Raw genomic sequence first — 24,657 nt, 5'->3', positions numbered from 1 at the left:
GCACAGAGAGACGGTCAAGGCAGTGAGTGTTTACTGACTAGGGGACATCACCAGAAAACCAGCCCAGCCCGAAATAATTGGCTTGACATCTTCAAGAAGCCCTGAGAAACTGAGCCTAACTGGTGGTAACCTGTTACTCAGAATTCATCAGGGCTGCTTTGTAGTGGATTTCCTATTTTCTTTCCATGATCCTGTCTTTTGTCAGACCTTATAAATCACTCCCTAACTCTAGCCTCAACAGAGCTAATCCCACTACCAACAAGCTTGGACCATGAACCCCTCAGAAGGTAAGCATCCTGGGTTCTGTTCCCTTCAATACTAAGCTAATTATGACCCAAGCAGAGACCACCTCCATAGGAAACAAGCCATGTATAAGATTTGATACTTATCCCTGGTTCCTGGAAGTGATATGATCTCTCCCTGGACTGTTTCTTACACATCTAGGCAATGAGACAACATTAATACAATGGAATCAAGATCAATAGTATGATTCTCAACCTAGGCAAAGATGATAATTTGGATGGAATCCCTGTTTTAATTATGGATGCAACTGATATTATTCATAGTCTAATTATTTTATGAAGCTAGTGTAATTACTACAATCATATGAAGCAAATATTACTGAACAGAAACAATATATTACTTGGAAGTATTTCTGAAGTCCTCCCCCCTCTGTGACACTTCTTACCTCTCACCGCTCTTCTTTCACAGCCACACAGTCTCGACTCCCCATATCTAGACAGCATGGCCCCAAAGCTGCATGGTGGTGACGGCAAGCAGTAGGGTCTCCCATCAGAGAAGTCAGTTCCACATCACAGCGCTTTCAGCCATCCTCTGTGTTGCCTTAATTTTGTGCCCAACTTATGATAAAGGCAAATGTGTGTAGGAAGCCCTGGCCACACCACTGGCTCTAACTAGGCTGCAACACCTGGAAGACACTGTGCTGCAGTCAGGGACCAAGGCACCACACTTCCTTAGTGTTGTATGGTAAAGCAGGAAACACCTCATTGCATCGCCTGTCACCGAGTGCCCAACTGAGCATCTTTTGACCTTCAGGTAAGCTTGCTCGCTCACTTGCTCCCTCCCTTCCTCTCTCTCTTTCCATGTGTGTGTGTGCCTATCTCTCTTTGTGTTTATCTCTGTGTCTCTGTCTTTGTCTGTATGTCTGTCTTAGTGAGTGTGTCCATCTTTCTGTCTGTTTCTGTCTTTATCTCTCCTGTCTCTCTTTCTCTGTCTTTCTGTGTGTCTCTCCGTCTCTCTCTCTCCGTGTGTGTGTGTGTGTGTGTGTGTGTGTGTGTGTGTGTGTGTGTGTAAATTCCAGATACAGATCTCGAAGCCGGCCTAAGCAGGTCTCTAGAGATCCCTGCTTTCACTGACTTCAAAGGCAAGCACAGAACTTGTTGGTTCACACACCTGGAAAAGATTGGCGGCCTCCAGAACCCGCTGAACATTGTGCTTGGTGATCAGAGCCTTGCTTGTGTATGTGTAGTTCAGGAGAGTGTGCATGGTCTCCGCATCCACCCCTTTAATAATGATCCTCTTCTCATACTTCTCCTTTAAGTCGTTGCAGAACATGGCCCTGGAAGAGAGACCTGTGATGTGAATCCTTCCAGGACTCTGGGTTCCAGACCTGAACAGATCCCCTTTTAGAGTCATCTGCCCTCCTGCAAAAGTGAAGTCCCAAATCAGAACCAACATAGAAACAGAATCATTTGATGTGCTGACTTCTTGAGATTTTGCCCCTTGATTCTTTGGCTCTCCTTGTAGATGCTATTTCAGTGCCTAGCATAAAGAACTCTTGAATGAAGTAAATGAATTTCAATGTATTTAATGTATTTTGTCATTAGTCTCTCTGGGATCACCTGTACTCTGAATTGAGCTGTCTTTCCTAGATGTGACTTTAGAACTCTCTCTTAGAATCACACGCAGTGGATTACATCCTACTCCTGTTTAGCCCAGAAAATCAACAGAGTTAGAGAGGCCAGGGCTCAGTACCAGGAAGGGACAAACAAGTAAGACTGTGTCCAGAGAGAAATCAGCTCCAGCCTAATCCTGCAGGGTTGGGACAGTGCACTCCACAGCTGTCCCAGCAGAGATAAAGATATTGCTTTGACACTGTGGGACCACAGACAGCCTTCACTCCAGGAACAGGTAATTCTCAAGCATCCTGGTTTTCCAGGAGCCCAGGAGAAAGCTGAAAAGTGCTGCCTGATGGCTGTGGTGGGCGGAAGAAGGCTAGTGTCCGGGCAAAGCTTGAACTCACTCTACTCCATGGCATAAGTGAGAAAATATAAATCAATGCAAATGTTTAATGGTTATTGGTTAATCCCTACCTTACTGATGCATTTGAAGAATAAGTAATATACTATGCATCAGTAAAAGCTCAAACAAGCAAGATATTCCAGAATAAATCAGAGGAATTTTAGCTGGGGAGAGACATGGGGTTAGGTGGATGAATTTGTTACTTTTCTTGTTACTGCAACTAAACACCTCACAAGAAGTAACTTAACAGGAAGATGCATCCTCCAGCTCCAGGACTGAGGGCACAGGCTACAGTAAGAGAGAAGGCACAGCAGCAAGGTCAGCTGTGCAGCAGGAGAGTGAGCAGCTTCCTTGCATTTTCAGATCAGAAGGCAGAGATAGGGCAGGGTGTAGGGCTGGGCTGTAAGCATCAAGGCCTGCTCCCCGAGACCCACTTCCTCCAACTAGGTCCCACATCCTCCCTAAACAGCACCACCAGCTAGGAACTGAGTCTTCAAACACACGAGCATGCCAGGGATGCTTTGCTTCTAAACTCCGAGAGGAGGTCATACACCATTGCAGTCTTAGCTTGCCAGCATGTGTCCTGGTCTCTATCAGGTTCCTGGTGTCAGCTACAGCAAAGGCAGAGTCTGGGTTCCATTAACATCGCTCTAAGTACACTAACTCCATAACTGTTTATGGAAGAGGGGGAAAGGGGAAGTATAAGGGAAACGTCTTTCTCTCCAGGGCTCGTGCACATCTAACTCCCACAGCCCCAGTATGTCCTTGCTCTCCTCGGACATGTTGTCACTGCCCTGGGCCATGGCCACCATATTGAACACAAACGCTAAGCCTACAGATTCTTTATAGGCCAAACTCCCAAGCAGTTATTGCAGCTCCCAGAGACCCATAGACACACATGCATGGGCAAATTTTGGTCTCCAGAGATGGTCAGCCACAGAATAAACAGAAGTTAGGACTTAAGCCCCCAACCTTGAGTCTAACAGGATACAATAGTCAAGAAAATCAGTAAGATACAAAGTCAAACGCTGGGGAGATTGACTTGGTATCACTCTGAGTACACTAGACCAGGTTATGTTCTCTGGTAGCACAGCTGGGTTGGTTGTTAGCAATTTACCTCTTAGTAAGGGTAGTAGGGTGGGGGAAAGGGATGCATAAGAATAAAAGATAAAGACACAGACATATGAAAATGGCAGCTAGGCAAGGTGGCACATGCCTATCATCCAGCACATAGGAGGTGAAGGCAGAAGATGAACTCATATCCAACCACCATCCACTGTATAGCAAATTCAAAGTCAGCCCAGGATAAAAGAGGCTATCTCAAAAAAAGTCAAAATGGCGGGATGGAAATGCTATGATGAAACTCGTCCTTTGAGAAGAATAATTATTAAGAATTACAACAGTTGTAATGGTATATGCCAGTAGGATATGCCAAAGAACCAGAGGTAAGAGGATCAAGTTGTTCAAGTCCAGCCTAGGATACATATAGTTCTGGTTTTTTAAGGCTAAATATGGCAGCACATGTCTTTAGTTCCAGCACTTGAGATTCAGTGGTAGGCAGATCTCTGGGTTTGATGCCTGATGCTTGCCTGTCTCAAAGAAAGAAAGCAAGAAAAAAAAGGAAAAGAGAAAGAGAAAAATAAAGAGGCCTGGTGAGAGGGCTCATGTAGTAATAGAGGCGGCGGCGGGGCTGCGTCCCCAACACCCCAGCCGCCTGCTCGGCTAGCTTATGCCCCGAAAAAATTACACAGACACTGTATTCATTTAAACACCGCTTGGCTCATTTCTACCTAGCCTCTTCTAGGCTAACTCTCGCACCTGGACTAGCCCATTTCTTATCATCTGTATAGCACCGGTCTTACCAGGAAGATTCTAGCCTAAGTCCATCCTGGGTCGGAGCTTCATAGCGTGCATCTTCCCTGGAGCGGGGAGCATGGCATCTCTCTGAGGCGTCTGCTCCGGAGAGGAGAGCTGTCGAGTCTGACCTCACTTCCTCTTCCTCCCGGCATTCTATTCTGTTTACTCCACCTACCTATGTCCTAACCAATAACATGGGCCAAGGCAGTTCCTTTATTAGCCAATGACCTTCCTCCATCATTTCCCCTTTTTTGGTTTAAACAAAAAAAAAAGGCTTTAACTTTAACATAGCAAAATTACATATAACAAAACAGTTATCAAGTAAAAGCTACAATAATGTTTATCATAACTAAGGAAAACTATAACTAACTATTCTTAACTCCATCAAAGACTCCAGAAAGATACAATACTACCTAAGCAAACAAGAAAAAAGCAACTTTTAAAACTCTAGAAATGACAGAGATGTCTCGCTGCCTGGACAGTCACCCAAAGTTCCTCTGTACCGTTGGGGCATCCATCTTCAGCCTTCAGGCCCATGGTATCCAGCAGACATTTCCATAAAGCAGGAAAATTCAAAGTCAGTTCAGTCACTATCTGTTGTGTCCTGCAGAATGTCTCGCAGACTCTTTCATGAATCAGGAACCCCAAAAGATCATCTCACCTTTAGGCAAGTTCAGTAGTCCTCTCTCTGTGGGTTCTCTGTGTCCAGTTTATGCAATAGTCCAGGCAAGAGCAGTTTCTTGCCCAAATGGCTAGCAAACTCCATAAGGATCCTCTTCGATGCCCATCTTCCTCTTGAAGTAGATTGGTGCTGCCAGGAGCAGTGTCTCATTGTCATGAAAAGTCCTAAGTTATTAAAACATTTAAATGTCCTATTCTGTAATCTTTGAAAGACATGAAGAATGTCTATCTAAAATATATCTCTATATATCTAGAAAATCTAACTAACATGACTACAAGCTTTACTATTATCGATGATTATCCATTAACAACCTATATTTCTTAATTATACAGTACATATTTAAATGAACTACACAATCACAAGACCTTAATCAAAACCAGAAACACTTATACATATAACAAAATTGACCGTAAACCTCTATCAATAAAGCAAAATCTATACTAATGCAAATTATTCATGTCTATATCAGGCTCATAGGTAAAGATGCATGTCACCAAACATGATGGTATGAGTTCAGTCCCCAGAACCCATGTTGTGGAAAGAGAAACAACTCCCAGGCGTTGTCCTATGATACGTGTGCCACACACATATTCCTCCCTGCCTCTCTCAAAAATAAAAATAATAAAATAAAAAACTTACCCCATAGCACGTAAGATATTCATAATAAAGTATTTTCTAGAAAGGTATGGACCAACTCACATGAGATCCTCGTTTAAAAAAAAAATGTTTCAGAGCAATAAGCCAGTTGCCCAATCCTGTGAGCCAGTGATGCCTCAGAGCAGAGCCCAGATCATTCAGCATGCCTCTCACCACAGCCATGGACATACCACAGGCCCAAGGCTCACCTAGATGAAGCCAGGCCCCAGATGAAAACACTTTGCTGGGCCACACAGCTCTCCCATGTCCATGGGGCTTACCCGTCATTGAGGTCCCTCCTCAAATGTCATTTCTTCAGAGAGGTTCCCTCTTGTGCTGTACCCAATGTAAAACCACCACTCCACATTTATTGGCTTTATTTTTCCTCATAGAACTCTCACAGCCCGACACTGCATGGGACACTCCTTTGTTCACTACTGTGATGATCGTCTTCTCAGCTACCATATGAACTGACTGGACTGACTGCCATGGTTACAGAGTTCCCACTGCCTAGACCAGTTCTCCCGATCCAGTGGGATTCCGTCTCTAAAGTCAATGACTGAGTGAGGCAGTGGACAAACTGTCTTTCTGAGATCCCTGGAGTGGCTTTCTTTTCAGTCACCTACCACTCCAAAAATTGTCAAACACCCTCTAGCGAATGAAGAGGAGCCGATCCCCGCCTCCCACCAAAAAAATTCCCATCATACATCCGGGGCCTATAATTGGAAAGGGCTAAACCTCTACATGCATCCCACTTACTATTCCTGAACACCCTGAACACCACTACTGGAATTTTCCCTCCATCCCAACTAACCTGTGGTTTACCCTCTCCTATAATCTCCATGTTTCAGAGCTCCCGTAGTGTGACACAACCAGCCCTATAAACAAGTACTCCCTTCACCTCTGCTGTCATATGCATTTTAACACCTGCTTACCAATACTTAGTTCCCTACTCATCCCCCTCTTCCCCATCTTCTTCAGACCAAGAATTAACTTCTCTGCTTCACTAAGACATTCCGTGTTATGTCTAACTTAATTGCAAAGTGAGCAAAAAATAACTCAGGAGTGCAGCTGTGTGCAGATGGCACATGTCTGTAATTCCAGAACTCAGAAAAAGGAAGCGGGGGAGATTTGGTCAAAATAAACCTGAGATCAAGAACCTGTTTCAAAGTGTATGTGTGTTCACATATGTGCAACCAGGTTAATACATTCTTTTTGATGAGCAGTGCTGTTAAGAAAGGGTTATTCCTGGAAACAACCTAAATGCCCCTCGACCAAAGAATGGATAAGGAAAATGTGGTACATTTATGCAATGGAGTACTACACAGCAGAAAAAAAATGATATCTTGAAATTTGTAGGTAAATGGATGGATCTAGAAAACATCATATTGAGTGAGGTAACCCAGACCCAGAAAGACAAATATCATATGTGCTGACTCATAAGTGACTTTTAGACATAAAGCAAAGAAAACCAGCCTACAATTCACAATCCCAGAGAACCTAGACAACAATGAGGACCCTAAGAGAGTCATACATGGATCTAATCTACATGGGAAGTAGAAAAAGACAAGATTTTCTGAGTAAATTGGGAGCATGGGAACCATAGGATAGGGTTGGAGTGGAGGGGAGAAGAAGGGAGGGGAGCAGAGAAAAATATATAGCTCAATATAATCAATTTTTAAGAAAGAGAAAGGGTTATTGTTCCAGTGTAGTCAGAGGAGTTTCTACACAAAGGATCAGGGAGTCACTGGATCCAACTGTGGTGGAAAACAACATGAATTTGCTGGCTATGGCAGCCAGAAGCTCTGAGCTGCAAGCACCGAAACCTTCCATCTTCATTTCCCAAACCAGTTCTTATTTTTCATCTCATTTTTCACAAGAATTCATTTATTTTGATGTATGCGGGTGTTTTGCCCGCATGCATGATGCGCAATAGGTGCATGAAGAGCCTGTGGATGTCAGAAGAGAGTATTAGATACCGCTAAGGAACTGGACGTAGAGATGGTTATGAGCGGCTATGCGGGTGCTGGAAATTAAACACAAGTCCTTGGAAAGAGCAGCCAGTGGTCTAACTGCTGAACCACCTCTCCAGCTCTTTCCCTATGCCAATTCTAACCAAAGAAAGCACGCAAACAGCTCAGTCCAGTTTCTGATCTCCAGTTAGTCTCTAAAGCCTATTGTGTCGGCTCTTACCATACCTGGAGTCCTGTTTACAGCCTTTGCCTCAAGCATCACAGCCTCACAGGGTGAGTCACAATGTAAGCTCTAAGGCCAGGCACATCTGAATTCTGTGTGTGTCTGTCAAGAGAATCCTGAATTTTACCAGCCCTAAGTCAAATGAATTAAAATCTTTAGTAATGGGGCTAGCTAGATGCATTTTATTAGACCCTATGCTGGCTCTCATGATTCCTTGGCAAAACAAAATTGAAAATCCACTGTCCTAACCTGAACGTGATAGCATGTGTCTATGATCCCAGCATGAGAGACTAAAACTGGAGGAACGTGCATTAGCGGCCAGGCCAGGCTAGGCTACTGTCCTGCTTACCTTCTTATTGCTGTGTTAACACACTGTGAGAAGGCAATTTATAGACAAAGAGTTTATTGGGGGCTTACAGTTTCAGAAGTGAGTCCTTGACCATCATGGCAGGGAGCATGGCAGCAGGCAGGCAGGCAAGGCCCTGGGGTAGTAACTGGGGGACTTACATCCTGATGCACAAGCATAAAGCTGGGAGAGAAAGCTAACTAGGAATGGTATGCTCTTTTGAAACCTCAAAGCTCACCCCCAGTGACACAAGTTCTCTAACAAGGCCACATCTCCTAATTCTTTCCAAACACTTTCACCAAGTGGTATCAAGAATTCAAATATTTGAGCCTCTGGGGATATTCTCATTCAAACCACAGTGTGTACAAAACAAGAACCTGTAAATAAATAAATAAATAGTCCCCTAACACAGGTCCCTTTGGCTCCCACCTTACAATGAATTGTAATACAGATCAAAGTTAAGAAAACAACGAGCTGGGACTCGGACAGGTATGCACCTGGGTATTTTTTTAAGGCTCTAAAGGTTTCCTTCCATCTTTTGAGATCCAGTGCTCCCAGGATCCCATTAGGCCTGGGGATCCTTCACAAAGGAAAGGGAGAAGTAACAAGCTCTCCCAGCATGGAACGCTCTCAGTGCCAGGCCTTGTCCACCCTCTATGTCTCTAGCTAATATCATCAGAGAAGGCGCTGCAGCCTCCACTCAGGTAGCACAGTTCATTGGAGCTCAGAGTTTCCATAATCAGCCTTATTAATAATAAATAACACACGATTCTGTTCTTGTCTGTTGTGAACATGCAAATCTCTCACACCTGGGAGAGTGCCTTCTACTGTGGCTTATTCCCCAGGGGCTTGTGTGTTCTAAGCTTGGTCTGCAAGTGGAGCAGTGTAGAAGTGCTGGGACCTTTGAAACACTGAGCACCTAACACAAGGCATTGGGCTGTTAGGGCACTGCCATCAGAAGAACCAATGTGGTTCTCATAGGACCCTGCGAAGTTGTTCAAAGAGGGCTATTTGGAAGAGGAACACGGGCCCCACCCCTAGGCTCTCTGGCTTCTTGTCTCACCGTGGGACCTTGCTCTCCTACACATTCCCACCGTAATATTACCTATTAAGTGATTCTGACTCCATCAAGGTCAGAGCAAGGTCAATGTCAGCATCATTTCCTTAAACCTCCAGAACTACATAATCCTTTCTTCTTAAAGTTCCCAGCCTCGGGTATTTGTTATATAACAAAAGAAAAGAAGAGAAGAGAAAAGAACTAGCATGTACCTTCAGAGGAGCATTTAGGGGTACATAGACTTCTTTCTTTCTCCTTCAGACACATACCTCATAAACAGAGTTCACATTTCTCTCTTGAGCTTGAAGTGGGTGTTTAACACCTCCAGCCATCGAACAAGCATTTGAACTAAAGTGATAGAGGAGCTTAAAACAGAGTTTCTTCCACCGACTTTAAATAGCATCAAGCCTTTACAGAACTTCTGTTTGCCAACCTTCTGCTCATGTTTACCACGCCTCAGCCACTACACACGGCTTTGGGGAAGCAGAAGCTGACTTGCTTACTGTGCACTCAGGACCCTCAAAACCCCACTAGGGTATCAGTAGTGACTTGGCAAGCGATGAAATTCTAATCATCCAAATTTATGGCCAAAAGGCTTATTCTGACCTACGAGATCAGGCCCAATAGAACATAACAATAAATACTTGTGCCCAGGACCCAGTGATGATCCAGCCACACATGTAACGGCCATTCTTGTTTTCTTAGTCAGTATCATTCTTACCCTATTTAGTAGGAGCACTCCGGCTTCCCACAGTGAGCTACCCCTCCTCGTACACTATCTTGAATGACTGTGTGGAACTAGCCTCACTTCTTAGGCCAGTGGCGAACATGATCCAAGTTATATGGTACATCCCCCAAGCCCTATTTAGTTATGGCTGAGCACAGGGCCGAGCAGAACCAGTTTCAGAACTTTCTGTGGCGATACTACTATGAGAAGTTTGCTTCCCATTGAAATTGATGAAATGAGAGTTCAAAGATACTTGTGACCTCCTTGTCTCTATCCAACAGATGAGGGAAGAGGAGAGGGAAGGGGAGGAGAGGAGAGACACAGAGAGAGACACACAAAGAGAGATAACTTGAGCACAGGCATCCATCTGTACCTGGAAGCAACGCATCTAGGCTTTTAAAGCAAAAATGAGGGAGTGCACTTTATTCTTTTAGAAATGCCACAGCAAGCATTTTTAACAATAGCCAGATGCAGAGGTGGATGGACAGAGGGCTGAAAAGATACCCACCCACATGGCCAGTCTAGGCCAAGAAGATCTAGTTACTCCATCCTACCTCCCACACACACTCCCACACTCTGACTACCGTGAGCATAAATGACTGTGATGACCTTACACAGATATGTGTGATGAGAACTATATTGTCAATTATGCTTGAAATCAGTCCTCCTGTACTCTCTTGCCAGGGCTCCTATGTTACACACATGGTGGTTATCACTTGACTCGGTTTGCCTTTGGGTTTGTGCCTCATTCTCCCACTGGAAATGAAGCCTGGCTACCCCAGCCCAGTGGTTCTCAATCTGTGGCTCAAGACATCTCACAGGGGTCAACTGGACCACAGGAAACCACAGATATTTCCATGATGATTCATAACAGTCACAAAATTACAGTTAGTAACGAATGTAATTTTATAGTTGGGGTTATCACATGAGAAACTGTGTTCAAGGGTCGCATCATTAGGAAGGTTGAGAACCACTGCCCTAACCAAATGCCATTTGCCTCCCAGACAAATGGACAGAAGGACGAAAAGATACCCACCCACATGGCCAGTCTAGGCCAAGAAGATCTAGTTACTCCACCCTACCTCCCACACACACTCCCACACTCTGACTACCGTGAGCATAAATGACTGTGATGACCTTATGCAGATATGTGTAGTTCCTTAAGGTCTACTTGGAGTTGTCACACCCTTATTAGGTCAGAAACGGTGAGCATTGGTGCTTACTGCCCACAGCCACAGTCTGAGCCTAGGCATCCCATGCCATTTTCCTTCTCTTCTGAACATGTCCCATCCCAACTCACCCAGGACCCTGTGGCGGCACTCCGTGATGGACAGGTCATTATCAAGAAGTTTCAGACCAGCCTCTGACCTGACTGAGCATTCCCTGGTCTTAGAATCCTGCACACGTACTTCGATCCCCATCTTCATCCCAAGATATTGACACGTGGAGGATCTACCATAAGCAGATTATCCCTACTGTGGAGCAGGGTGCTGGTTCTATGCATGTTCCAGAGCGCTCCCTCTGCCAACTTCCAGACTGACCTGGACCACAAACCTGACATTTGGCTGTCCGTGATACAGAAGGCAGAGGGTAAAAGGACAAAGCTGAGCACTACTTCCAGAGAGCAAGAGCAAAACCAAAGAAGGGGGAAGGGGAAGATGGGGAAGGGAAAATTTATACACAGGCATCTAGTGCACAGGCGCCAAGGCTAGGGCATCAAACCAGCACCTAGGGTACTTGTCGGTCTTTGCCCCTGAATGCGGACTTCATCCAGGGGAAGAATTCTCTACTTCCAGTCCTCTCTCGTAGATAACTCTTTAAAGCTGAAAGGACAGCACCCCCAAAGCCTACGTTGGTCTAGATGGCACAGGGCACAGAGTGTAATAACAGCTGTGGTACTTCCTGCAAGGTGGTTGCAATGCAGCTTTCAGTGCTACTGAAGAGGAGGAGACGCTCGCAGAAGCCTCTGGATACCTTCTCTGCACGCCTGGGAGCAGGCAAGTTTTTCAGAGCAATTGGGCCATATGCTTTATTTGTTTTCAAACTATTTACATAATTTGAGTCCATAGTTCCATGCCTGTGTGAATGAGAACTCCTGGGGGGGGGACTGTGACTACAAAGGCCAACTGATTGATTTGAGCACCAGCGACTTGGGGGGGGGGGTTGGATGTGTTGAGTCCCAAATTATGTTAAGCCATCATTAGTGCCCTTAAAGTCATTTATTGCCCTCTTCTGCATGTGACCTAACTCTTAGGTAATCTCTGGAATGCACCAACCAAACACTAACTTTCACCAACAAAAAGGCGAAGAATGCTCTCAGATAATGTCTGGGGCCTGTAGCTGGGGTTTCTCACTTTGTTAACACCCCACTGATCCAGCATACCCACCAGTGTGTCTGCCAAGCATGTTGATCCCTTACTTTCTTTGTTCTGTTTCTGTAGAGACTTCATGCAATTGCTACCTCATTGGAACACGGTATTCAGAAAGAACCAGAAGCTGTGCCCCTGGCCCATGATCTCTCATATCAGCCTCCAGAATGGACAGATACCTTTTGTCCCCTTGAGATGAAAACTACTCATTTTGTTCCAATTTCAAAACATCTAACTTTATACAAAAACCTGTGAGAATAATTATGATCATGTTCATAATTAAGTAGTAAGTGAATTGCAATATACCCACAGTTTCAAATAACTATGCCTAACAAGTATAGAATACCAGGGAAAATGCTTACACTATGTAATTGGATTGGGCATAAAGAATAAGCGATAATATATGGTACAAGCACAATGACTTCTTAGCATCTATACCTAGAAGAAAGAAGGGACAGCACATTTAAATGTTAATAAAAGACTTCTAGGTAATTTTTCTGTAAATTTAGAGCTCAATATGCATTTATCAGTCTTTAATATTTCTTATTTTTCCCAGATTTGCCTTCACAAATTTGACCTACTTATGTAAAATAAAAGAAGCATTAAAAACAACAGTAGGATTGCTTACAGTGGTAGGTATAAGAAAATATAAAGCTGGGCTTCTGCACAGGAGGATTCTGGGTAACTGATAACTGAAACAAAGAGTCACACATGGAAAGAGGAGATGACAGAGTAGAAGGATGATACCAGAGCGAGCACAGCATTTTCTTAACCATGATGGTTGTCCTGACGTCAGTGTGTCTCTCCAGACACTGAAACACCATCGATAGTTAAAGACGACAGAGAAAGAAAGAAGTTGTTTACGGGGAGGCAGTTTCTAGAGCTGCTAAGTCGTTATTTAAATCACACAACTGGGTTGAGAGGCCAGTCAACCACAGCCAAGGAGGGGGACAACGGCATCCACCCCGTTTCTGTGAACAAAGCGTCAGTAACACCCATTAATGTATGTGTCCGGCAACTGGCACAGAGACCACATGACCCCAAAGCTTAAAACAAGCGCTTCAGGGCCCCTTACAGAACAACTGTGCAGATCCTTTATCTAGAATAAGAAATTGCAACTTTGAATAATCCACGGTTTATAATTCTTTCACAGTTAACACATGTATCAAATAGATTTCGGTCATTTTCACACATACCCACCCCTTCCCCTATCTCAACCCTCTCCTTCTCATGCTGAAATCTCTTTATTCCCAAGCTCCCCCTCCTAGTCTTAAGTTTCCTTCCGTGTGTGTGACCCACTGAGTTAACTAGAGCTGCTTTCACAAGTTTGTATATGGGGCGCAGTTATCTGCTGGAATATAGGCAATTTATCAGTGGCATCTCCTCCAGCAACCATTAACTGTCAATAACCCCAGGGAAGGCGGGGCCTAGAGGCCCCTCCCACATCCCACATCTGTGACGCACTGTTGAGCCCACTCTTGGGCAGACAACAAGAGCTAAGGTGAGCTCATGAGTGCCGGGGCTACGGTGTCTGAAGTCGTCCGTGTGCTGCGCATGTGCCCTTCCCCTGGCTCTCAGAATCTTGCCACCTCCTTTTTCGTGATATGGAAGATCCTGGGCTCCCGAGGGAACCTACAACCATTGTTTTGCTAAATGGTCATTTCAAATGGCCTTCTAAATTCTCGTGTTCACATCCACAGATGAATGCTGCTCTCAGAGAGGCTTACTGTGCTGCTGGTGGTTAATGTAGAAATCATACCTGACTGAAACAGCAGGAACAACCCATGCTTCCTATGTAATTTTATCACGATTTATTGATTTTTATTTTCTGTGTATGACTACTTCCTGCATGTGTGTATATCATGCGTGTGCCTGGTGCCTGAGAAGGTCAGAAGAGGGGATCAGATCCTCTGGAAATGGAGTTATAGGTGGCTGTGAGCTACCATGTGGGTTCTGAGAACTGAACCTACATCCTCTGTAAGAGCAACAAGTACCATCTCCCCAGCCCTAATTAATCCATGTTTTTAACTAAATTGGGGGAGGGCAAGATCAGAACTGAGTTATTTTGAACTTGTTTTACTTCTGACCTTGTCTCTAAATGAGATGGGTGGGCAGGTGAAGGCCTGGCAAGGGCACCTGTCTTATCCGTCCCCTCCCAATCTATAAACTCAGAGCCGTTTGCAGGAGAGCATTATGTCAGCTTAGTGACCTCCCAGTCCTCCCCACTCGGTGCTGTCTCCTCCTAGGCAGTGGTGGTTGCCAGGGGATGTCTGTGGTCTGGCTGCTAGCAGAGAAGAGTCAAGGTTACTTGAGATTGCCTCCTACGGCCTCTGCCTTCATCCTTCATCCCAGCCTACATCACTTTCACTGTAACCTCTCTTCTGAAGACATCTTGCCACGGGCTCAGACAGCCTCCTATTCTGGATCCTCCTGCTTCTACCTCCCAAACACCCATTTCACCATGCCCAACTACACTGTAACTTTTCCACTGGAACTTCTAGAAGGTCTCTCTGATGAGGCTCTCCCTCCTTATAGCCCAATATTGTATTTTCACAGATATCAAATCGTGCCATTTTTTTATTCTCTAATACTCCTCCATGGCCTTCTTCTGCGGGTAAGATACATTCCACTCTTTAGCCAGTCATAACAAAACCTCTCATGCTCTGACCCTAGTAGTTCCCCAGCCATGTTGAACTGCATGCACATCTACTTCTCCCAGCGATTTGCATGTGTGTCTGCATGCTACCTCTTCAGACGGTTCTTCCCGCCAGCTCCAGGTCCACTGCAGGTCTACCAACCTAATATGTCATCCTGAGTCTTAGGATGCAGCTACAAATTGACACTATCCTTTCCTCATCTTCCTTGTTTGTACATGCTGCTGTGTATGTCTCTCTGTATGTCCGTGTGTGTGTGTGTGTGTGTGTGTGTGTGTGTGTGTGTGTGCGTGCGTGTGTATGTGTCCGTGTGTGTGTCCTTGTCTACTGATCCCTCTTTCCAGGATAGTCACAGAGCTCTGACCCTCTCCAGATGCCTCCCAAACCAAAATGTCCCAGATAATCAGACTTACTCTATACAATTAAGGATCCCACAAATCTGGTAAGCTTTTATTTGACCCAGGCATGGATCATTGTATCTATCATTTTTATAGATCCCTCACACAAACTGTTAGTTTTCAGTTTTATCATGTTTTAAAGTCATAGTAGTATATCACTCATGTAATTAGTATGGTCTTTTCACTGAAATTGATATTATGTTAATTAATGCATGAGCTTCCAGACAGCCAAAGCAAATAAAAAGTTACAGTAAATTGGCCAGTAAAAGGAAGTAAAGCAGAATTTACTATGTCTTTAATACACATTAATTTGTTTTTCTGTTTGTTGAGTGTCTCCCTTACCCAAGATTCACTCAGACAACACGGTTAATGTGGTCTATGGAGACACTTGCTTTTAGATTCTCTCTCTCTCTCTCTCTCTCTCTCTCTCTCTCTCTCTCTCTCTCTCTCTCTCACACACACACACACACACACACACACACACACACACACACACACACCTACCTCTTTGGCTAACCTCCTAAGTTAGGCTGATCATTGTGCCCTTATTCCTTGGCATGGAGATTGGTCTAGGAATCATAACTGAGTGGATCTAAGCCAATAAGCATCTTTCCCAAGGTTCTTTATACTAAAAGTAGAGAAAAATCTCCTAAGTTCCCTCTGGAGCCAAAGCTGCAAGAAATGAGTCTCAAATCTACCAAAAAGCAAAAGGCAACCATGTGGCAGAAGTGGAGAGTGAGTGAAGGTGCAGCCAATAAGAGGGAGTGAGAGGGAGTCAGAGGGAGTGGGAGGGAGTAAGAGGGAGTGGGAGGGAGTAAGAGGGAGTGGGAGGGAGTGGGTGGGAGTGAGAGGGAGTGGGAGGGAGTGAGAGGGAGTGGGAGGGAGTGAGAGGGAGTGGGAGGGAGTGGAAGTGAGTGAGAGGGAGTGGGAGGGAGTGAGAGGGAGTGGGAGGGAGTGAGAGGGAGTGGAAGGGAGTGAGAGGGAGTGGGAGGGAGTGGGAGGGAGTAAGAGGGAGTGGGAGGGAGTGGGAGGGAGTGAGAGGGAGTGGGAGGGAGTGGGGGGGAGTAAGAGGGAGTGGGAGGGAGTGAGAGGGAGTGGGGGGGAGTAAGAGGGAGTGGGTGGGAGTGAGAGGGAGTGGGAAGGAGTGAGAGGGAGTGGGAGGGAGTGGGAAGGAGTGAGAGGGAGTGGGAGGGAGCAAGCATCCAACTGCACTGCAGGTCTGGCCTTCTCCTTGTTCTCTGCTGTGCTCCAGTCTTTCTATGATATAGATATACACTAGAGCCAATTTCATTTGAGTTTCCATCCCTTGGAACCAAAATCAAACAAAACAAAGCAATACCTGCCAACCCACCCACCAGGACAAACAAACAAGCAAAACCCAAGAAACCACGCTGACTAATGTGAGCATGGTGGATGGAGCTGCAGGCCCATCTATGAAAAGCTCAGATGTCACACACAGTTGCAGGCCCATCTATGAAAAGCTCAGATGTCACACACAGTCAGCTCTTCTCAGGGACTAGCTGTCCACCATCATGCTGCCCAGGGCTCACACAGTGCTTTAACAAAGGACTGCTTGCATACCCATGGGAAATATTTCTCTGTTGTGCTTTAATTGAAAAACTGCATGGAAAATACCCAGAACTAAGTAACTAGACTTCTTTTTCTTTATAAGAAAAATCTTTTTGCCACGTTTATTAGTTGCATATATGTATGTTTATGGACACATGTGCATGCCATGGCCATGTGGGAGGTGAGAGGACAACTTGAAGGAGTTCCCTCTTTCTACAGTGTGAACTCGGGTCCTCAGACTTGGAGACAAGCATCTATGTTGAGGCATCATGCCAGCACTCTGGCTCTTGATTTAATGATTCATAATTCCATATGCCCTAGACACTAGGTATGGGTATGGGTCCATTTTATTTAGGAAAATACCAAAGAAACTTATTCGTCTTTTGCATGGACTATAATACTACCACCCACTCTGTCCCAACATCCTACCCTACCCCACCCACACCTCCTAGTCTAAACCAGTGCTGCTAGAATCACTATAAGGGCATAGCATACCTAAGTCCACATGGTTATATGAGGGATGCATTGACACTATACTATTCTGAACCATTTTGGATTTGGGGCGTGTGTGTGTGTTTAAGAATACAGACCCATGGATCCATGTATAGAGGCCAGAGGTGGACATGGCTGTCTTTCTCTGTTGCTCCCCAGCATATGTTTTGAGTCAGAATCTGCCACTGAATGTGGACCTCACTGAGTGGCTAGGCTATCTCTACTTCCCAGGACTAGGATTACAGGTTTGCACTGCTATGCCTAGATTTTAACATGAATGCTAGGGATCTGAACTTGAGTCCTGCTTGCACAATAAACATGTGACCTACTGAGCTATCTCCCAGGGCCTGCATTTTGGATTTTAAATGCTCCTTCTAATTTTTCCCATGATGACTGAACTTCATCATCCTTCCCTTTTCTAAGGCATACACTGCCTCCCAATCTTGTGAGAACTTCTACTTAACCAGTGAGTCAACTGTAGGAGGACTATCCAGGTTTTACTAACTCTGAATATATATATATATATTCATATATATATATATATCCTCCTAAATAATCAGTTACTGCAAGTGGCACCAAGGACACAGGAATGAATAAGGAAGTCATTGCCTTCACATAGCTCACTCTGTTTCACTGGCTGGCCTGGAACTCCTATGCAGACCAGGCTGGCCTCACAGAGATCTGCCAGCTTCTGCCCCTCAAGTGTTGGGATTAAAGATGTATGCTACCATAGGCAGGTCAGTCTGTTTTCACAGATGGGGAAAGGAAGAAAAACAGTGTGAATGGTTGCCATTTTGCCTGCTAGGACCTTAAGTTACACAGCTAATACCTGTGAGACAAGAGTCAGAGCCTAACAACTATTCTTCATCTAATTCAGGGCCACAGAAGTCATTTGGGGGTACTGGACCCTCCATAAGAATGGAAAATTCTCCCTTCTGAGTGGGGCATGTGGCAGGAGCCTCCACTTTTCTAGGTTGAAAGGCTTGATGTTCCTTCCCAGCTCCTGTCCCAGTGAACAATCAGAGCTGAGACCTTTGGCTTGGGGAGACAGAGAAGCAAGAACACACCAAAGCCTATTTGTGTAGAAGAAACAGAAGCCCCAGTGAGTTCCAGTTTTCAAGAATGGGCACAGAACAAGGAGGGAGTTGACGCTCCATGATGTCCCCTTCAAGATTCCGTAGCAGCTGGGCTTCTGACCCAGGCTCAGTGGCTGAGACCTGGACTACAGCCTGACCTCCCTTGCACCTGTCTCTTTTCTGAGTCTGCTTCTCTACACTTCTTGGGAGGGGATTTTCCATGCCCATACCACCACACACGGAAGTTTCTCTTTTCAAATAAGCCAGAGACCATTTCTGATCACAAAAGTAGGAAATCTGACTTACTGCCACACAAGATGTGTTTTTAGGCAAACAGATTAATAAATATATTGTTGTATTATTTGCTGATATCATGATTTCATGATAGCTCACTAGTAAATGTAGACCTGAAACCTTTAACTATAGATAAGGGTGCTAAGCCTTCGAAGTCGAGTAATTCCTCCCAGATTCTATAAAGCCAAGGAGCTAACTTTTAAGGTTTACCATCCTTTGTTCATGTCTCAGTCTCAACAAAACGTATTTTTCTCCAACTTCCTCATTCCTCCCCAGACTTTAAAATAGATCCACAAAGGGAAATTCACTGTCTGAGTGACTAATATTGTCCCTGTTTGGCTGACACATTCTTACCCTATCATTCTTTTGGCGCACAATTAAATTCTTGCAACTAGTTGTGTGTGTGTGTGTGTGTGTGATAAACAGGACCAGCAGGTTGCTGTGGGTGAAACAGCTCTGATATATTGACAAGGCAAGGGGCTGCATCTCAGGGAAGTGATGCCCACACTGTACCACAGAGACTGCTGATTTCCATCTGCTGTGGTGTGATGACGATGGCAGATAACTCACTCCTTACAAAATCTTAGAAACAGCAAAGAGTCAGTGAGTCACTGTCAGACCTAGTGTTGGTCCTTGGTCATAGGACACAAGTTGGCTAATATTTTTTTTAAATTAAAGGCATCCTAGACTTCATTCCCTCATCTGTAAGATGAGCCCAATATCCCACCTCATTAGGTTGTTGTGCACACTAAATGGGCTAGGCGCATGTGACACTGTGCCCATCCCACACAATTGTTCAACAAACACAGAGTCCTATCTCCAGAACTGTACCCATTATAGGAAGAAAACTATGTTGGAAATACCTAGATGTCAATCTAAAGAAAGAATAAGATCAGGCAATTTGGCTAGAAAGTCTCCATCCACATCTACGTTGCTTCAACGTCTCACCACCATCACTTGCCCTGAGGACCAGAAGAGTGTTTTCTACATCAGCAAGGGTAGAAGATCTGAGCTGAGGCACCTCTGCTTATGAGGAGAAACCCAAGGACCAAAACAAAGTGATGTCTCAAGGGCAGAGAGCCAATAGTCCTGTCTCATGATCAGGCAAACACAGTTTTAACATTCACAACCAATGACAGCAGTTTTTCAGTGACTCAAAAGAAAAAGAATAAACTGAAAACAAGTACCCAGGGCACTGGGGAAAACTGGCTTTCCTTCACTCCTGAGAAAGCTAGTGGCCAGGCTAAACAGTGTGCTATGTCAACCCGTTTTCATGACTGTGTTTACATTCTATGGGATGCTGTCCGTAGAATGATGCCCATAGAAAGATGCTCCAAACATAGCAGCAGTACTGCAGTTAAAACAAAGACTTTCAGAATGTGTGACATCCTTGCTCCAGCAACAGCCAGGTACATGAAGTGCGGCTTACATTTCCTCATCTGAAAAGGGGGGCATCTGTTACCTTCATCATGCCACTGCAGAGTGAAACCAGCGACCATTGTTTGTGGTGCAGAGCAGGCATGACTTCCCTCAAATCAGCATAGCCTCTTGCCCCTTGCCTTGTCAATACATGGGAACTATTCCAAATAAAATATTGTTTTATATATATATACTTATATATATATACTTTCTACAATACTTTCTTAAAATCCTTAATCAGAACTAAAAGGTAGGAAAATCTCACTAAGATAAACAAAGTGATTCTTCCACCCTCCAGTTTCCAAAGTACCTCCCTCATCTACACCACCCTTAAACACTGATTCCCTGTCATGCCCACACTCATGTGGACAACACTCATCCAACTGTATTCATAGGGGGTTTCCACAAAGCTGCTTCGAGCAAATGTATCTGCCAGGCACCGTGTAAGACCTTTCACTAGAAGGACCCTTACAACAACGACAAGAGAAACAGTCACTGAACCCACGTTCCAGTTCACACACTGAAACTCAAGGGTACCAGGGAAACTTGCCTAAAACCTCACAGCCAGAAAGGGTCCAAGTGAAATGGAAGCAGGTCTTGTGGCCCCAGGTCTCCCACTATGACAGCCAGGAGCCTTTCACACCCAGAGACTTTTATTTAGCCTTCCTACCTCTCCTTGCACAACAGAAGCCCTGAATTTTAGCAAGTCATCTGATAACTTCAAGAGCGAGGCCACATCCTTTTGCTCTACCTCCACTGATGAACAAAGACAACACCATGTTCCTAACACATTAGTCAAAATAATGGAATAGATTGGGGGGGGAGGGAAATCCCCCGGACTTAAGTAATTTCACATCCTTAAAATCAAGGACATACTTACATATGTAAAGTTTACCTAATAAATAAGCCCTGCTTCTAAAGGGTCCCAGTTTCTCTTATAACATGGCCTAAATCCAAAATCTAAAGTTTGATAGTGTTCTTTCTTCTATTTTAGTTAGGCACACAAGTCTTAGTATATGTACATACATATTTACAGTTTATATAATATATAATGTAATATATGATATAATATGTAACATATATTATATATTATAATAATAAATAACCATAAATGTAACAGTAAGCAGATTAGGTTGAGCTCTCACATCTACAGGTACTTTCCCGCAGCATGCATGCAGTTTGACTTTGATTCAAGGCAGGCTGACCTGAAATAGTTGCTGGCTGCAGCAAGCACCACACGATGGCAAGAAAATTCCTGAAAGTCCACACACAAGATGACATCTGTCAGAGCGTTTTCCTCTCGGAGGGTCTCCAGGCCGTTCTGAAGAATTAAGGAAAGTCTCGAGTCATCAAATTTTACCTTCTCCCCATTTAATATTTCCACCAAGTCCTCCCTTTTCGGGGAGGGCTTGTCTGTAGTGAGTGCTGAGGGGCCTTCCAAGCTCCTCTCTACCACTTCGTCGTCACTCATGGTGCAGGCGCCTCTTTGTCCTGCCATCGACGTCCAGACTAAAGGAGCTGCCAAGTTTCGGGGAGGTCACACTGCAGAAGCTGAGCGGATTTCCTGCGCGGGCCCCTCCACTTATCACCAGCTGTCACACATACATAACAGGAAGTCTCACACTTTCTCATCCTGTTACTACAAACGCCAGCAGCAACTCCTCCTCTTCTTCTTTCTGTGGATAGTCACAGAGCTAGGAATCTCTTGAGTGGACGTGTGGGCCAGGAGAGAAAGGCAGCTTCTCCGAATCCCCTGGGAGTACAGTTTAGTCATCTCTTGCCTCGCACCCATGGACGGCAAGCCTCTGGGCCTGGTTATTACCTGGTGATTCCATAACCCAAGATGTCACTGAGAATGGGCAGGTGATCTTCTCTGTCTCCCACTGCCTGAGACCCTTCGAAACCTAGAAATCTCCCTTCAGTCATCACCGCACATCTTATGCGCCATCGTCCCAGTTTAGGGAGGTGACATTGTCATGACAGCCATAAATACCCCCCACACCAAACAAGCATCTCCTGATTTGAACATCCTCTATGAGAAAAAGAGGAGAAATAGTTTCCAGAAACCTCATGCCCAGGGACTCATCTCTTACCTTAGGGTAGGTCCACACCTGATAGCCCTAGCAAGTCTCAATTTGGCCTGCTCTCACCCAGCACTGACCAACCATGTATTTAATAGTAGATCATGGAGCGTTCTCATTATTTTGGCAAGTCTGCATTTCTTAGTAATTGTAATTTATTAAAATCTCACTATCCTAGGGTTTTATGTGACTTAAGGCATGTTAGCCTTTATCGAAATGCATTAGCATTAGTAAGAAACTTCTTGTTTTACACCTAAGAAAACTAAGGCTCTACTCAGAGGAGGGCCAGGACCCATTCTGCTTGCCTCCAAAACCTGTTCTCTCCAAGAGAACTGACTCCTACAACCTAATCTCTGACCTCCACAAGTGCACTGTGGCAGATATGTGCACCCCATAAATAAAAGAAGGGGTTTCTTATGTAAAACAAGAATATCAATATCAGTGTGCCAATTTGCTTTTACTCTCAATAAATGGTAAAATTATGTGAATGCCAAAGAATTGTTTTGAAATAAATTTCTTCATAACTAAAATAAAAACGTTTCCTCCAACACAAGAGACAACAAAGGCTGAACTTCAGGTTTGAGTTGACCTGAAGTCTGTGTCTCCCACAGAGAGACTCGCAGAGATTGCCTCCCATTGATGTCGTGCTCCTGTGCACCTGATCAAAGTAGCTTCCATGTTGTCCTCTGTCCTGGTGCACAGTGCTTGGAACCCTCTGCAGGAGTTCCAGTTCTGCTGGACTATCTTTGTTGCCTTTGGACCGCTGTTCCTGACATGAAGGTCTTTTATAATCCTCCAAAGCTTGTTTTTGACCTGGAACTCTCACACGGGTTAATGCTTTGGGCTTCCATGGCTTTAGCAACAAGAATCTCAATGGAAGAAAGCACTGTGGAGCCTCACACTTGTCGCCGTTGCTACTGTTGACTTTAATTTTTTTTATTTAAGTATTTTCTGTTTAGACTTTCATAGATAACTACTGTATCATATAAGTACAGCCTGCTGGGTCCATTCACTGATGCTTATATATGTGTGTGTTTAGGGCTGATGGTTTGGGATTGGATAACTTATCGAAGGTCTTGTTCCTAGAGGAGAGTGATTCTTCCTTTCAGTAGCCATTAATTATTTTTTTAGCTCTTCATCTATGGGTAGAGTGGTAGTGGTGTGAATGAGAATGACCCCCATAGGCTCAGATATTTGAATGCTTGGTCCCAGTTGGTGGAACTGATTAGGAAGGGTTTGGAGGTGTGGCCTTGTTGGAGGAAGCATCACTGGAGAAGGGCTTTGAGGTTTCAAAAGTCCATGCCATTCCCAGTTAGTGAGTTAGTGAGTGCTCTCTCTCTCTCTCTCTCTCTCTCTCTCTCTCTCTCTCTCTCTCTCTCTTTCTCTCTCTTCTCTCTCTCTCTCTTTTCTCTCTCTTCTCTCTCTCTCTTTTCCTCTCTTTTCTCTCTCTTCTCTCTCTCTCTTTTCTCTCTCTTCTCTCTCTCTCTCTCTCTCTCTCTCTCTCTCTCTCTCTGTCTTGTGCTTGTAGCTCAGTAAATAAGCTTTCAGATACTGCTCCAGTGTCATACCTGCCTGCATGGTCATACCCGACCATGATGGTCATGAACTCTAACCCTGTGAAACTGATGAACTATAAGACCCCAATAAACTGTTCTTCTTTCTGTAAGTTGCCTTGGTCATGGTGTCATCACAGCATCAGAAAAGTGACTAGGACATAAGTCTCAGGAGACTTCCTCCATTCCTCCTGGCATGCTAACTGGTGCTGTCACTTTGCTGGTTTTGTTTAGGAAACCATATGGTTACGATTTCGTGGGTACGGCTTCCCTATCATATTAGAAGACACGATCTCTCAGCAGATGCCCTTGTCCTCTGGCTCTTGCAATATTTCTACCCTCCTCTTCCAGGATGTTTCCTGATTTTTGAGTTCCTGCATTTTGACCATCATACATTTCTGTGATGGTCCACATCTGCTGCAAAGAGAAGCCTATCTGATGAAGGGTGAGAGTTACACTTCCCTGGAGATATAAGGCTAAGCACTTTTAAATTTAGGAAAGTGATAGTAGTAAGTTCTCTTAGGGGCTATGGTGTCACCAACCATGGACAGTTGGCTGGGTTTATAGTACCAGGCATGAATTCCCCCTATTGATCAAGACTCAACTAGATAGTCACTGGTTACTCCTAAGATAGAAGTGCCATTTTTGCACCTTTGAAGACATCTTGCTATTCTGGTCATTGTTGTGGTACAGGCTTTACAGCTGGGTCAGACTGGTTGATTTCTCCATTGGCAGCTTACATAGCACCTTTGAGTACTAGGAAAGTCAGTCTTCAAGGAGGAGGCTTCCAGTTTAATTCTAGCTCTAGTCCTCCAAGCCCTGTGTCTGAAGTCTGTTTTGACTTTAGCAATACAGTCTTACCTCCAAGTTCTGCGAGGAAACCAAGAGCAACGGAAACAGCCTATATCTCTTTGGAAGCAACTTTGACCCTCTGTAGTTAACAGTTTTTACATATTTAATGATGCGTTCATTTTTATTTTATGTGAATG

General features: G+C 44.5%; 1 protein-coding gene across 2 annotated transcripts in view; it reads right to left on the bottom strand.

Moving 5' to 3' along the window:
• The window catches only part of Klhl6 (kelch like family member 6), a 47,221-nt gene extending 25,630 nt beyond the window's left edge, over window positions 1-21,591 (bottom strand). The window contains exons 1-2 of one of the 2 annotated variants that reach the window (XM_075969056.1): window positions 21,240-21,591; window positions 1,414-1,579 (exon numbers count right to left, since the gene is read on the bottom strand). In XM_075969056.1, the coding sequence (XP_075825171.1) occupies window positions 1,414-1,579; window positions 21,240-21,532 (459 nt within the window). In that variant the 5' untranslated portion in view covers window positions 21,533-21,591. The remainder of the gene's footprint in view (window positions 1-1,413; window positions 1,580-21,239) is intronic. The other variant, XM_075969065.1, reaches the window with a different exon arrangement.
• Between the last annotated feature and the right edge of the window lie 3,066 nt (window positions 21,592-24,657).

The sequence above is a fragment of the Microtus pennsylvanicus genome, chromosome 1 (assembly GCF_037038515.1).
Source record: "Microtus pennsylvanicus isolate mMicPen1 chromosome 1, mMicPen1.hap1, whole genome shotgun sequence".
Taxonomy (NCBI): Eukaryota; Metazoa; Chordata; class Mammalia; order Rodentia; family Cricetidae; genus Microtus; species Microtus pennsylvanicus.
The sequence above is the reverse complement of the archived record's forward strand: the minus strand, read 5'-3'. Positions and strand labels throughout refer to the sequence as shown.